We start from the raw sequence: 15,771 nt of genomic DNA, 5'->3' as shown, positions 1-15,771 counted from the left end.
AGGAGAAAAGAGAGGAGGGAAAGAGAGAAAAAGAGAGAAAGAAAGAGATGAGAAAAGAGACGAAAAGAGAAGGAAAGAGAGGAGATAAGAGAGAAAAAGAGAGACGAAAAGAGAAGGAAAGAGAGGATAAAAGAGAGAAGGAAAAAGAGAGACAAGGTGAAGGAAAGAGAGGAGAAAAGAGAGGAAAATAGAGAGAAGGAAAGAGATGATAAAAGAGACGAAAAGAGAGGAAAAGAGAGGAGAAAAAAGAAAGGAGATAAGAGAGAAAAAGAGAGGAGAAAAGAGAAGGAAAGAGAGGAGAAAGGAGAGAAAAAGAGAACGCAATCCCTTATTTCCTCACAAATGCAATCCCTTTCTTGAATCATGCTTTCCCTTTCCATCATTCATGCAATTCCTTTCTTCAATCATGCAATCCCTTTCCATATTCATGCAATCCCTTTCTTCAATCATGCAATCCCTTTCCATCATTTATGCAATCCCTTTCTTCATTCATGCAATCACTTATTTCCATCATTCAATATGCAATCCTTTTCTTAGAAGTGGAAGTGGAAGGGGAAGGGGAAGGGGAAGGGAAAGAGAAGGAAAAGGAAGGGGAAAGGGAAGAACATATAAGACTATTGGAACGCTCCGAAAAACAGTGCATCTATAGGCATGGCTTTCTGTTTTTCCATAATACAAACGCGTCTATAGACGCACTGTTAGACGCATCTATAGATGCACTCCGACAGACGCCTTTTTCTAAGAATTTGAAAAGGACATGCACCCGATCCCAAAAAGAATAACACTAGTACCAAAAACATCCGTTCCCTACTGCAAACGACAAAGGATGACTCCAAAGAGAGCAACTTCGAAAGAAGATCAACTGTCAAGAGACTTACCTTGGATAGAGGTATGGAAGCTTCTTGTCCTTCTTCAAAGCTTCTTCTCTTGTGTCTCTTCCTTGTTCACCCTCAGCTTCTCTTTCTTCTCTTGTTTGTTCACCCTCTTCTCTTGTGTGCTTGGGGATGATTGTGTAAGCCTGGAGATGAGTGTGGGTGCTTGGAGATAAGTGTGGATGCCCGAAGCTGTGTCTGTTAATAGGAAAGCAAGCCGCGTGACGCTAAAAGTATGTGAAGAAAAGCAAGCGCACTAAAAGTAGGTTCGAAAATCAGCTCGCAATCTGCACATCTATCTACGCATCTAAAAGGGCATCTAAACGTGTGTCTATAATCGCATCTAAACTATGTTTTAGATGCGGTGCCTATAGACATGCTCCATAGTACAAACGCGGTGTTAGACATGCTTTTAGACGCTCCATAGAGTTTTGACATTTATAGCTTATGCAAGAACAAATTTTTTGGGTTGTTTATCTGTAGGATATCTTCATCTTCAACAAGTAGCTCCAGTGAGGATGAATCCCTTCATATCCACCATCGTGAAATGTGGTTGGAGCAAAAAATCAAATGTATGTGTGATCGATGTCGAGGAAACATGTATCGTGCTTCACGTAGAATTACACTCAATCGCGTCTCAAAGTATGGAGAATGGGATGTGACTATAAACATGGTAAGTGTTAAAGAGTTAAGGTTGATTGAGATACCTATGGGTGTTCATGTGTTTGAGTTATGATCCCGTTTTAATTTGATATAGGATGCAGTGCCACACCCGTATATGTTGCTCTATGCTCGTCGTGAGAAGGTGAAGCGTCTACGATATGAGGTGGGATCTTCAGGAGGGACCGTTATGAATGCATGGAGTGATGGTGATAGTAGCCCTCCGCCATTACCTCAGGAGGCCATGGAGGAGGAGGTGTTTGATGATATGGTGCGGGATTTATATGTCCATCAATCCTCAGGTAGGGATGATAGCATGGAGCAAGACAATCTTTTTACCGCAGCATCAACTCCACTGTTTGAGGCGTGCACATTCTCTATTCTACGTGCCTCCCTTGAGTTACTAAACTTGCAAAACATCTATGGATGGAACAATGAAAGTTTAAATGCATTACTCAAGTAAGCTTTAAAGTATATTTTACAAACATGGTGAATTATGCTAGTGGGTCAATTACTTGATTGTTTTTTCTCATTTATGGTCTTCATGTGCAGGCTATTGTGTAAAATGCTTCCAAGGGAGAATAAATTACTGACCTCAAGAGATATGGCAAGGCAACATGTGACCTCTCTTGGAGGATTAGATTACAAGCGCATCCATGCATGCGTCAACGATTGCGGTCTGTTTCGTGGACCACATAAGGATGCAAGAGAGTGTCCTACTTATGGAGAGGCAAGATATAGAGCAGATCTCAAAACTTTGGATGTGCCTCGTAAGGTTCTACGATATTTTCCCATAATCCCTCACATCCAACATATGTTCAAGTGCAAATCCATTGCAGAGCTCATGTCATGGCATTCCTCCCATCGGTCAACCGATGGCAAGTGGAGAACTCCTGTAGACACTCCTGCATGGAAGCATATTGAAGACACATGGCCAAGCTTCAAGGAAGAACCTAGGAACTTGAAACTTGGATTGGGTATGGACCGTGTGAACCCATTTGGTCTCAAAAGCACCTCTTACAGTGTATGGCTAGTGATATTGGTGAATTATAATCTTCCACCCTCTATGGCGATTAAGAAAGGACATGTTATGTTATCCCTTCTAATTCCAAGGAAACATAAAGTCAAAATCCTGATGTTTATGTGGAGCCTTTGATTGACGAGCTAGAGATACTTTGGAGAGGTATCAAGGTGCATGATGTAAGTAGGCCTCCCTCGTCACAAGAATTCAACTGCAAAGCAGTCTTGATGTGGATGTGATGTGGACGACGATGCATGACTTCCCAGGCTATGGCGAGTGTTCAGGTAAGCATTGTCCTTTTAATTATGAGTAGGCAATCGATGTGGCATCCTAAACCCACCTTCAACTCTTAATTGTGTCTATTGTTTAGGTCTCACTTCATCGAGTTACCATGCATGTCTTGTTTGTGGTCCTTCGCTAGTTGCCTCACGGGCAGACATATTGAATAAGGTTATCTATGAGAATCACCATCGATTTCTCCCACCTGATCATCCTAGATATGTCGCCCCTTGGAATGAAGTCCCCCCACAGTCACACTACGGGAGATTGGATGAGAATTTGGGATGGATCCACGACTCCACCACTTCGGTACGGGTTTGTAACTATTGTGTGCTATATTGGCTGGAAATAAAGATTGCTCACTAATCCCAGCTTTTGTTTAGATACTCCATCTTTTATCGTTTACCATATTGGTCCCACCTCAAGATCAATCACCTGCTTGATCCCATGCATATCTTCAAGAATGTGGCAGCTACCATTTGGGAACATTTGAATCCGACACGAGATTCCGCAGGCATAAGGGAGGATCTACGCACCACAGGGAGGATGCATGAAGCTTGGCCACAAGAGAGGCCAAATGGGCGTGTCTTTTTACCTCGTGCATCATGGAGGTTATCAAAGCTAGAGATGGTGGTGGGTGAAGCAATCTATCACTACAGTTCGTACTCCCACTGGATGCATGAGGTGTTTGAAGGGGGCCTTCACAAAGAGCAAGAAAAGAGGTGTAGAGCAATTATATGGCTTGAAATCTCATGATTGGCACAAGATGCTCCAAGTAAGTATTTTATGTGCATAATATCTTTTTCCTTCCAAATTTGTGAGTGAATTAGAAGCAACTAATCAACCATTCCTCATGTGTTCAGTTCATACTACCTACTAGCATTTCTCAATGTGCATCAAAGGACATGAAGGATTGTATTTACAAGATGGGCGAGCTTGTGAGGTACTTTACAAGATGCAAGGTGTTCATATTGCTAATATTGTGTACTTTTTCCTTTCTAGAGGTATGTGAGCTCAAAGGAAATAGATCCCACCACGCTTGAGAATGCTCGAGTTATGTTAGTGGAGGTAGTTTGTTTAGTGGAGGAGACATTTCCATGTTCTATTCTCACAAGCCAACTACATATCATAGTGCATTTGGTGGATGAGATTGCTACATGCGCGGTACTATACATGCACGATGGCTGTTCTTCCTCAAGCGCTTCATGAAGACCTTGAAGGGTTTCATGAAACAAAATGCAAGACCCGAAGGTAGCATGGCAGAGGGTTGGTTGGCACAAGAGTCACTTGTATATATTTCTGAGTTTCTTATTGATGTGGATAGCTCTCTCCCACGACTATGGAGAGATGATGAAGACCTAAGGATGACCTCTATTGTGCCTCAAGGGAAAGACGCAACAAAGTAATAGACACGGAGTTGCTTAATAATATCAACCTCTATTGTATGCTTAATAGTGATATGATGAAAAGATGGGTGACAAGATACAAGGATGCAAAGGCAAGAAGACAAGGAGAAAGGGCCCTCTTTCATACACACCATGGATCTTGTGTGACATACCCTAGGCATCTAAGAGCACTTCCAAAGGGTATTCATGTGGATTGGCTACTTGACAAAATGGAGAGAGCAGAGAGAGACGAGGGGATGCATATCACAATGGAAGAATGTGAGTATGCTAGGGGATGCATGAGCAAGGTCAGTATATAGAATGTTATGCATAAGTTAGGAGCTTTCAACAATTTAGATTGCTTATTTAATTAATTTTGTCTTAGTGTAGTGTACTATGTTCAATGCTATATGGTGTGAGGGCAAGCATTTTTGAACACAACGGATTGATGATAAGAGAAAGACACAAGATTGCGGCCTCATTGCTAGCTTTGAGGGAGCCAATGGATCCATGGATGATTATTGTGGCATAATCCAAGATATTATTAAGCTTGACTTTCGACGCTTCTTTGTGTATGTTTTGGATGTAAAGTGGTTTAAGGACATGGTGGAAAGAGGCACTAATGCAACAATCAAACGCCATGCAGGTCGCTTTGTAACTATTGACTCCACAAAGTTTTGGCAAAGTAAGAAGGACACAGTAGTACTATCGCAACAATGTGAACAGGTATTGTACGCACATATAAAAATACTCTTTTAAATATTTGATACCTTCGATGTAAGGAAAATAACATGATTGTATTTGTGTTTGAATTAGGTTGTTTATCAACCAATGGTGGATAATAATAGGTGGTGGCATGTCATACCTATTATGCCACATTCCAAAGTGATGTATAGTACATTTACTAATATGGGGCATATGGAGGATGATCATGGCCATGGAGGTGATGATGGCCGTGATACAAGAGAGGAGGATGATCATGAGATAGGAGATACAGATATTGAGGCCATTACCCGTGAGGACGAGCCTACCATTGGTGATGCTGATTTCGATGAGCACATGAGTAGCACAAGTAGTAGTGGGTTGAATGTATTTGTAGATCTCAACATTGGTTTGGATCTGGTAGTAGATAGTTTAGCAAGGGTTGATCTCAGTGAGGATGAGATTGCCATCATTGATATTGGCAAAACTATTTTACATATTGTCTCATTATCCTCACCTCACTTAATTTTAGTATATGTGGGTTTGCCAAAAAGCATTGATATTTTTATTAAAATTACGTGCTTCGGTAATCATGGGCAATGTTTGGAAAGCAATGATGTACATTTATTATCCTGCACCAAAATCTCACTTTCTATATTCTCTGTTTTGTGTCTAAATCCACGTCTAATTCATAGTTTAGACACACTAATAGGCGTAGTGGGAAGAGTATTGCACTCACAAAAATAATCCCTTCCTAGGATACAAGACAGCTTCAGAAAAACATTGCTCACTTATGCTCACTTTCTCAGCTAAACAAAGGCTCAAAATGCTCAATTGTAAGCAGTCACTTTCAGCCAACCTTTGGCTTCATATGCATCAACTTGAAGGCATAAACCCAACTGAAATCTGAATATACCAACCGCCTTTGATCAACTAGAGTCCACCATAAGCAAAAGACGTTTTTGCTTTCGGGCCCCAAAAAAGCAACTTCCAGTGGCAGGAATTACAGAGTAGTAAGTCGTTTTTTACCGTAGATGGATAATATTCCTTTTCCTCCACTCAAACAAGGCAATAGATTGCTGGAATAGTTGAGGCAACCTGATATATAAGGTTGAAATAGTAAAAACGAGCTAGTATATGTCAAAATACAGCTCCCAGGGGCAGTAGGAGACTCCACGCAACAAGTTTGGGCTCTTGGCACAACAACACCACAATGCTACAGTCTCCTTGTTGGCTTCACTCAACCAAGCTCTGATACCAATTGATGGAGAGAAGGTCTTATCGGAGAGCAACAAAGAAAGGGAGAACACCGAAATTGTAAGTGCTAACTCACCCAGATCAAGGTAAGCTCTTATTATGTATGTATGGTACAAAGGGGTATATATTAGGCCATTGGCCTTTACCCCAACATGAGGTCTACAGACCAAGGTTGCATAATTAGCTGTAGATTGCCCAGTAGATCACAGAGCTGATCATGCCGTAGAACATGCTACCATGATGCAGGTGGGGCGCGGGCACGGCGTGGGCAATGCTACAGCCGAGTACTGAAACAGGCTCCTCTGATGCCACAAGCAGTCTGTTGAGAACTCGTCGGCAACATTTACGTCAGAATCATGGGGGGAGTTAGAGGCCTCTTCTAATGCTCGCACAATGTTGGCAGCGCCCAAAGAGGCAAAAATGAAGGTCTATGAGGGCAGCATGAATACAGGCGAGTACTGGGAGACATGAGGCAAAGTCGACGCAACTACGATGCTTAACTTGGAAGTTGGAGTGACTTATTTATGTGAGGTAAAATAGCATTCGTAAGAAAGCCACATAATTAGTCCTCAATGCTTTTTGCCTAATTCAAGTATTTTGTCGTTTGCATTAGTTTGTGCTACCTTTCGTATGGCTTATATTGCAAAATTTCCTAAGTCTTGTTTTATCTTCAAGTTCCTAGTTATACCTATAATTTAAAGCACTCAAAAAAAAGTTGGGTCGCTTAGGTGGGAATATCTATTTATCTATTTTCTTTACACTCCATGTCTTCCTCCTCCTCCTACATCCACCACCAAAATCACCTTGATTCCTCAAGGCCATTGCAAAAATCAATCGATCTACGTTTGTATCTCCTTGTGATAAGTTCCTCGCTCGCTTGCACCCTCCCCTATGAACTCTCCGAAGAATAAGAATTGAACTCCACTTCTTCTCAAACATATTTGTGAATGAATGTGACCCAGCTAACGAGCTCAAAATTGAGTAGTAGGCAAGGTACCTGGCTAAAGGCTACTGTAGTTTGGTTTGTGAGGCAAGGTACCTCACAAAGGCTGCTAAGTTGTCCTCCAACACATGTTCAAGGAGAATAAGAGGTTGGCGATAAGGCTTGTGAGTAGCAGGGAGACAAGAGTGGCGGTTCATGAAGCCACACCATGATAAAACTACTAAGGGGCAGAGAGACTTAAGGGTGAGAGGCCCATTCTTGGGACTGATATTAGCCAAGCAACAGTGGAAGAGGTTTCCACAATTCTGCCCCTGGTGCGTCTCAGATGTGTCAACCGTAAAATGCAGGATAGACGTTGCCCCATAAATTTATATTCTGGGAAAAGGAACTCCACACTGAGTAAAATTGTTGAGTGCCTAAATGAGTCCCTATATACACGCAATTAAAATTGAAAGAAGCATCATAGCAGGGATCACAAGGATCCATGGAATTACTAAGCATATCTAAGGTCTTCCTTCTCATCATAATAATCTTCATGGATTTCTTAGCAATTTTGAATTCCATAACATTTGTACGTAATTACATTGCAAGTATTGCAAGTAACTGGTAATCATTGTTCCATACAAGGACATTAATTAAACAGGTACCTTTACTATTTCTTTTGTCATTCTTTATTAAAATAAAAAACAATAATAATCTTTGAAAAAACATACATTATCCAATATGCAGAATACATTATGTGACTTACAAAATACAAGATACACAATCATATGCAACGACAAATTCCACATTATACAAATGTACAAAATACATTATGCAATTTACAAGATCCCAAGAAACGGCACATTCCTTGGTCTTATAATTTTTGGAGAGAAACTGTGCCAACTCTCCCCCCACATGAACATGTAGTTACACAAACATGTTATATGTATTATGAAATTTGTACCCAAACGATCATGCTTTTACATGATCATATGATTATATAAACTACCAACTTTCTATCTACTTCATAAAACAAAGATGATCATGCTTTCACATGATCATATATACACTGCGAACTTTATATCCACATCAATGTATGGTTATATGCAAGATTTGAACAATACTACATGATTATATATATCAATAAAACAAACATTTTTCATGCATTTTCAAAAGTGTTCTGTTTGTTGTATACTTTCATGATATATCTTTACATTTGCAATGTAGAGTGAAGACGTGACTTATCATCAATTAAAACAACTTGTCACCTGCTTCAATATCACGTGAATTGCAAGCAATTGATACAAGCAATCAACTGTGAGCACATCTAAAGACCAGATACTTTTCTTATATATTTGGTATCATTCATAAAAATGAAATGAATATTTACTATTAAAACTCCACTTCAAAGTGGATCAAGTAGTGTTGGTGTTGGTGGGGATGTGCTGCATTTTTCCAATTCAATTTTGACACGAAGAAAAGGCTTCATGTCCATTTTGGGAATATCAAAGCAAGAACGCTTCCTCTTTGTATTCAAGAAACTTTCACGACTTATGTAGCTGTTACAATATTGCTCCAGTATTAATTAATACTATTGAAAACCTGCTTTAGTGTTGATCATGTATTCAAACTGTTATTGTCCAGTGAGAAATTTCAACATTACTACTTCTCAAGCTCTCAAACTTCAGACTGCTACACATCACCGTCAAACATCCACTCGCCATTTACTTCCTCTACATAACAGCGGCCTGCCCGGATCTAGTCGTCCTTTGGTTGCATATGTGGCATGTCCTGATTTTCGATTCTTCAACGGCTATCGCATTAACTAGTGGAGTGTCGGCTTCAAGCTATTGAACATCTCTCTTTTTTCACAGAACCACCTATAATAATTGCCTTTAGAGCATTCTGCAGCTGATTCGATCAACGTATACAAATTCTCATTCTCATACGCTTGTAAGAAATCTTGAAGTTTGCAGCCCAGAATAGAAATCAGCCCTTGATAAGGCTGGTCCAATTCATTAAGTTTTGAATATCCAAAGAGCCGATAAGTTAATGAATCAATCACTGGAAGATAGTCCTTCAAGACCTCAGAGTAGAGGGCGACAACGGCGATCTTGTATTGGGTCATATTCTTGAAATCCTGCTATTCGTCTACAGAGAAATAGCTCACAACAGTTCGATGGATCTTTGCGGGGGTAGCCTAAGGGTCATCATGGGCGCGTACTCTAGTTATAAATTGAATGTCTGCAGTGGCAGCAAAATCTGATTGGGGTACGGGTGCCATCTTCGGAGAACTGAGAGATACACCCTTGTGACAGGTACACGTAAAAGCAAAGGAAAGGATGCGTGAGAGAGAGGACCTTCCAGGCAAAATGACTGTTCTGTACAGAAACTGCAGAACATGACTCCCAGCACAAATAAGCATTGTGCCATGGCTTGTTTCTTCCAATCTGTTTTAGTGTGCAATACCATTCGCAGGCATTTCATCCATAGAGTAGTCATTTTGTTGGCTTCCAACACTTTCATAAAGCACAAAAGAAAAAGTTAAAATATACTTATGTTCCGTTGTATTGCGACAAATTATTTTATGGTGTACCTGACATTTCCAGATCATGGATTCTTCGACGGCCGCACCAGATTTTTCCTCGGGCACCCCATCATTCGTAGATGCTGGTGGTTTCAAGCCATCGAACAGCTCTCTTCTTCCACGGAACCAATTATAATAATCGCCTCGGGAGGGTTTTGGCAGCTGCGAAAACTTCGCTTCGATTAAGTAATACAAGTTCCCGATCTCATACGCATTCAAGAAGTCTTGAACTTTGCAATCGAGGACAGAGATCAGTCCTTGATACAGCCCAAGCAGGGACGAATGCTCCAATCCATTGAGCTTTGAATACCCAAAGAGCCGATAAGCTGGAAGAGAGTCATTCAAGGCTTCATAGTAGAGGGCGAGAACGGTGATCTTGTAACTTGTTGGTGTCAAATTCTTGTGTTGCTTCTGTTCGTCCTGTTCTAGATAGTGAAGAACAATATGGGCAGTCGCGGGGGTAAGCTCAAGGTCATCTCCAGGCCAATCATTGGAAGCAAAGAGGTATGCAGTATTCAGCCACCTGTGCTGCTGGGCAATGCCAGCTTAGAAACTCCTCTGACATTCATAGGCAACTTGAATCAAAACTGTACACTGTTAGAGAGTCGTGCAACGATTCCCAAACAATTTGTAATGGTGCAAATCGAAAGAGAAGCAAACCAGTTGCTCGAAAGACCCCCCGACCGCGGAGACGGATGCACCTCCCAAATGAGGAGTCCGTCGGTTGGGGACGTGATCGTATTAGAAAGTCTTGGTGTTTAATTGTGTGTTAATGGGCATAAAGAGGTGTCTTAATAGGCATTCATGGTTGGCTGTTCTACCTCAACGAGTGCTCTCTCAAAATCTTTTAGACTTTTTGGCCTGCCCATCCATTGGAAGCCTTTAGGGACCCCAAATTGAATTTGGGGCCTATTAACTAATGGCTCTCCTCTCTTTAAAAATTCGTCGTATCTCTCACTACAAGAGCTCCCATTGCCTTCAAACCAGCACCATGATTTTTCTACTTTTGTGTTCAAAATTCCAGAACACCTCTGTTGTCACTAACCGCTCGCACACGTCTATAGCTTCGTATACTGTTGCTGCTCTGCCGTCCATCCATGTCCCATTACTGTAACCGTCTACAAAAAGGTTTCTTCCCATAAACCACACCATAGGAATTTCACTTGAGCCATATAACGACATAGTTTCAAGCCTAGGCTGGCTTTTCCAACTTACACTTCGTGATTATTCCGGCCAAAATATGTATACATCACGCACTCCTTTTTATCGCATAATAGTGTTGCTGACTAGTGGGACGTTGTTCCTAATGCCGCATGAAGTTACTCAAGAGGTATCTCTTGCCATCGTGGATGCTGAAATTGAATTGGAGAATTGAGGTGTATGAGCACAAGGGGGAAAATTGCATGTGGCTGCTGATCATGGGCAGCAAGAGCAAATTCATTTTCAATACCGAATGGTGAGAGGGGATCATGTTGGGTAGAGGAAGAACATGAGAAGTATTTGTGAAAGCAAGATCACTGGCCTCCCCCCTAGCTAGCCGATCCTCCTCTCACAACCTAGTCCTTTATAGCCGACAAGAGGCAGTGAAGAACCATGTGAAGAATCTCGATGAGCCCAGAAGCTTCCCCACATCTAATCGTTCCACCTTATCTTAATTTGCTCAATGCTTTAATTTTGGCCATCACTTACTTTAATTTGCCCTTTCTACTTCCTCGACTATTACTAATAGGCATTTTTTGAACATCGGGATCACCTATTAATTAATTAGTTTGATGGCGGAATGGTTGATTAACATAAGGCAATGGCTTGAAATCTAAGAATCACGCTATGTTTTTGAAGCAGTACAATGTTCTTGAACCCATAAAGACTTATGAAGTAAACTTGTTTTTACTTATGGTCAGCCTATGCATCATATACCCATTGCCATTGAGGGTGGTTAATTGTGATAACCTGCTTTATGTGTTTTTGCAACCCATTGATAATCCCCGACTAGTGGTATGGTTTTGTTGTTTGTGACTTTGTTAGTTAGTCTTGCTTTGTTTTGTTTGTGTAATTTTTTTAAGTTTTGCATGTGTGGTTTTTGTTTCAAGTGTGGTACAATCAAAATAGAGTGGGCATGAAGACATTGAAAGGGCTAGTTTCTTGCATGCTTGACACTGGTTCAAAGGAGAAGTTTACAAACAAAAGTGTGAGGAGCATGGCTTTTAGCAGGTTGGTGTTTGCAGATGTACCTTCGGAAGTTGCCACTTATTTTTCTAGCCATAGGTATGTTTCATCCTTACAAAAGTATGACACTACTGAAGATCTTCAGATGCATGCATGTGAAAGCTTGATCAAAAGGCCATATGATGAGAGTGGTAGGAGAAGAAGTTACAATGTGGTTTTGGTAGAATGCATGGTAGAATATTTGGCAGTTGTTGATGGTGTTTCCTTGGGTATGGGTGATTCTTCTGAGAATCACGTATTTGGTGCTTTAGCTATTGGTAGTGGAGGTTTTATTACTGCTTTTTATGGTGAGCTTGTTGGTTAATATAATATATCTCTCCCTCCCTCCCTCTCTCTCTCTCTCTCTCTCTCTCTCTCTCTCTCACACACACACACACATATATGCATGCGTGTTGAAAGAAGCACACACACACGCACATGTATGCATGCGTGTTAGAAGAAGCTTATTTGAAATAGAAGAGATGTGTATGTAATATAGAAACACATAGATATAGATGTGTGTGTGTGTGTGTGTGTGTGTGTGTGTATAATATATATATATGTGTGTGTGTGTGTGTGTGTGCGCGTGTGTGTATGTATATACATATATATATGTATGTGTGTGTGTGTGTGTGTGTGTGTGTGTGTGTGTATACATATATATATATATAAACACATAAATAAATAAATAAAAGTATATATATGATTGTGTGCTCTTATCCTATGTACTTGTGATCATTTGTAAAAGTTTTCATTTTACTCAATTTAGGTCAAAAGTATCTCGTGGTGTTTTCAATTTAACTATTTGTAGTGGCAATCACAAGACAAACTCACAAGGAAGAGCAAGAAAACTCAATGAAAGAGAATGAGAGAAAAGAGAGCTTCAATTCCATTCCTTGAAAGTACACAATGAACACCAAAGTCAAATTTTTGGGCTTTTATACATATCCACCTTTGAAGGGAGGGCTAACCCTTGCACTCTTTTGTACCTCTCTTCTCTCATTTTACAACCACTTGGGCCCATTCTACTCCAAGGGAATTATGATCCGCTATTCCTCACGCGCTCTTCTCCAATTCTACTCACTTGTTATAATACAAGAACTGCTAACCGAGTGGTGGTTAACATGCCTCCCTTCCTTCTCATAATCTGTCCATGGATTGTGTCATGCATAATATCAGACTTGAGGGCATTGTTCATTATGCAATAGCAGTCGAACATCTTGTGGGAGATGCAACAAAATGGATGTAGCGGCTTCCAAAAATTTGTCTCAAATGTATCTAAAAATGTCTATATGTGATGATCATGAAGATTTTTGACACATACATATAGCTGCATTACTTGAGGGAATAAGGGTCCCTCATATAGATTGAACACGATCTCTACCTATAGCCACTGGTGGTGCTCTTTCTTGGTAGAGGGATGGATGTGAATGTTGTGTTAAAGTCTTCCATGTGGGTGGCTAAGTTAGGGAAAATCCAACCTCCAAAAATTGAGTGTAGGAAGTTGTAGGCAATTTTGGGATCCACTTTTGGCATCTTCTCAAAATCTAGCCAACTCCAACATCAGCGCAGTGGCATAAAATGTGGGGTCGATCCATTGTTCGAGCCCCGCACAACAATAGGTTGTCCAAAATTCTGCATGCTTCTAAAATGGGATTCTCCATTGAGGCTAGAGACTCACAACACTATCTGTGTTGGTATAATGTGGTAATTTCGTCAAGTGTAGCCTCCTCAACTCTCGAGTATGTCGATCATGTTCATGCTGCCATTTTTGAATGTTGCGTTGAATAAGCTCTGTGAGCACTTCCATAAAGTCCCTTAGGTATTCCTTGAATACCGTGATCATCATACATTGGAAGGTAGTCGGGGCATTGGTTAATCCGAATATCATAACCCTGGCTGCATAGACGCCCCATTCAGTTGTGAAGGCGGTATTGTGTTGATCTTGGGGGGCAATTGAGACTTGGTTGTAACTTGAAAATCCATCTAGGAAGCTATAAGCTTCCTTTCCAGCTACACTTTCTAGAACATGTTCTATGAATGGCAAGGGGCTCGTGGCCGCATTAACCTTCTTCAAATCCATGCATACTCTGACTTTTCGATTTTTCTTCAAGACTATCACAATGGGTGATACCCAATTTGTATGCTCGATCTCATAGATGAATCTTACATCTATGAGTTTCTGGATTTCTTCCCTCACTATGAGTGCATATTTAGGATTCATACAGTAGGGGCATTGTCGTACTGGCCTAACATCATCCATCATGGGGATTGTATGCTACACTATTGCAGTAGGTACTCCTTTCATGTTCATGTATTTCCAAGCCATGCAGTTCTTATACTCTCGTAGGAGAGCTATTAAGGCATTCTCCTCACTGGGAGTGAGGTCATCGGTGACAAATATGGGCTGTGGGTCCTGACCTTCCGGGGCTAGGCTTACTTCCTTAATCGGGGCTGGTCCATCATATCCTTGAGAACAACCGTCCTCTCAAGTTCTTTTGGACTATTGGTACAGGATCTTACGATCCTGAATAGTATAGACCTTGTAGTGGACTAGTACCTGCTGTAGGTCTTCTTTATCCTCTCCTCTTTTTCTGCTGAAGCCGTGGACTTTTTGGCCTTAGCCTTGCCTTTGGATACAAGGGATTTGGGCCCTGAAGGGGGCTCTTCCATTGTACTTATAGAGCCAACAGGGGTGGTTACCTTACTTACCATGTTTCCCCAGTTAGAGGAGAACTTGTGGTGGGCAATCATGGCGCCTACGTAGGTCAGCCAGTGAAGATCTGATTTTACCCTTATTGTTCTGTTGCTTACCTCTCAAGGTTTGAGCATGTTGAACATCATTAGGGGAACCGCCGGGGCCAAGACCCTCAAACTTTGGGGTGGTGATCTGAAACCCTACTCTTTCTAGGATATCTATGTTGGCTAAGATGTGCATCTATTTCTGCGAGAATTTTGGCTTGAGGAGAGGTGCATACCAGAATCATTAGACTCCTTCTCATCCTCTTCCTTGTCACAGGGTTGGAATAGCTTTACGAAGGTGGTTCCAGCAGTGGTGTCGGACTCTACGGCAAAAGGTGTCCTGACAATGGGTGGGCCTTGTAGGTATGTAGGTCCACTCTCATGGTTTGCTCCTCGTGCCACAAGTAGATATTATCATTACACCAGTCATGCACGACCCGGACATTCGCAAGAAGGGCCTACCTAGGATAGCTTCATATCTTGGCTGTCGAGTGAAGTCCATGACCACAAACTTGGCAGGGTACGTGAATCCAAACACCTTAATGTTTATGCCAGTCAACATTCCCATAGGTTCAGTGGTTCCTCCATCGGCTAGCTTTACTACCATATGGGTTTGCTCGAGTGTGGGTTTTCCCCGTTTCTCCCATCTTTCGTTGGACTTGCTCTATGGGGACCTTCGTAGGTATAACATTGGAGCAGGGACCTCCGAGCATTTGAGTTTAGCTCTCTCGCTCTTGCATTTATGGGGACAGTCTGGAATACAAGGACTTGTTGATCCTCTGGCAGGAGGTAGTGAGTCAGGGCTCCACTCCCTTCCTCGTAGGGGTAATAATCATGAGGTCCATGATTAGGATCCGTTTCCTCCCAGTTTAGGCAACTCTTCAACCAACACTTCATTGAGTAGGGCGATGTGAGGTGGCGGGGGTTGTGGACCTAGTATGGGTGGTGGCAACAGAGCTGGCTGAGCTTGGTACTAGCCATAGGGCCACCTTGTTGGTGGATGAGATTGCTATATGCGCGGTACTATACATGCACGATGGCTGTTCTTCCTCGAGCGCTTCATGAAGACCTTGAAGGGTTTCATGAAACAAAATGCAAGATCCGAAGGTAGCATGGCCGAGGGTTGGTTGGCACAA

At 41.5% G+C, this 15,771-nt stretch overlaps 1 protein-coding gene across 1 annotated transcript in view; it reads left to right on the top strand.

Moving 5' to 3' along the window:
* The first annotated feature begins 11,885 nt into the window (after positions 1-11,885).
* Positions 11,886-15,771, top strand: part of LOC147894715 (uncharacterized) — a 93,490-nt gene continuing 89,604 nt past the window's right edge. The window contains exon 1 of the mRNA XM_087385359.1: positions 11,886-12,201. Coding sequence (XP_087241485.1) covers positions 11,886-12,201 — 316 coding nt within the window. The remainder of the gene's footprint in view (positions 12,202-15,771) is intronic.

The sequence above is a fragment of the Dipteris shenzhenensis genome, chromosome 14, assembly GCF_047967505.1.
Source record: "Dipteris shenzhenensis isolate YYH24624 ecotype China chromosome 14, Dip_SZ_1.0, whole genome shotgun sequence".
NCBI lineage: Eukaryota > Viridiplantae > Streptophyta > Polypodiopsida > Gleicheniales > Dipteridaceae > Dipteris > Dipteris shenzhenensis.
The sequence above is the reverse complement of the archived record's forward strand: the minus strand, read 5'-3'. Positions and strand labels throughout refer to the sequence as shown.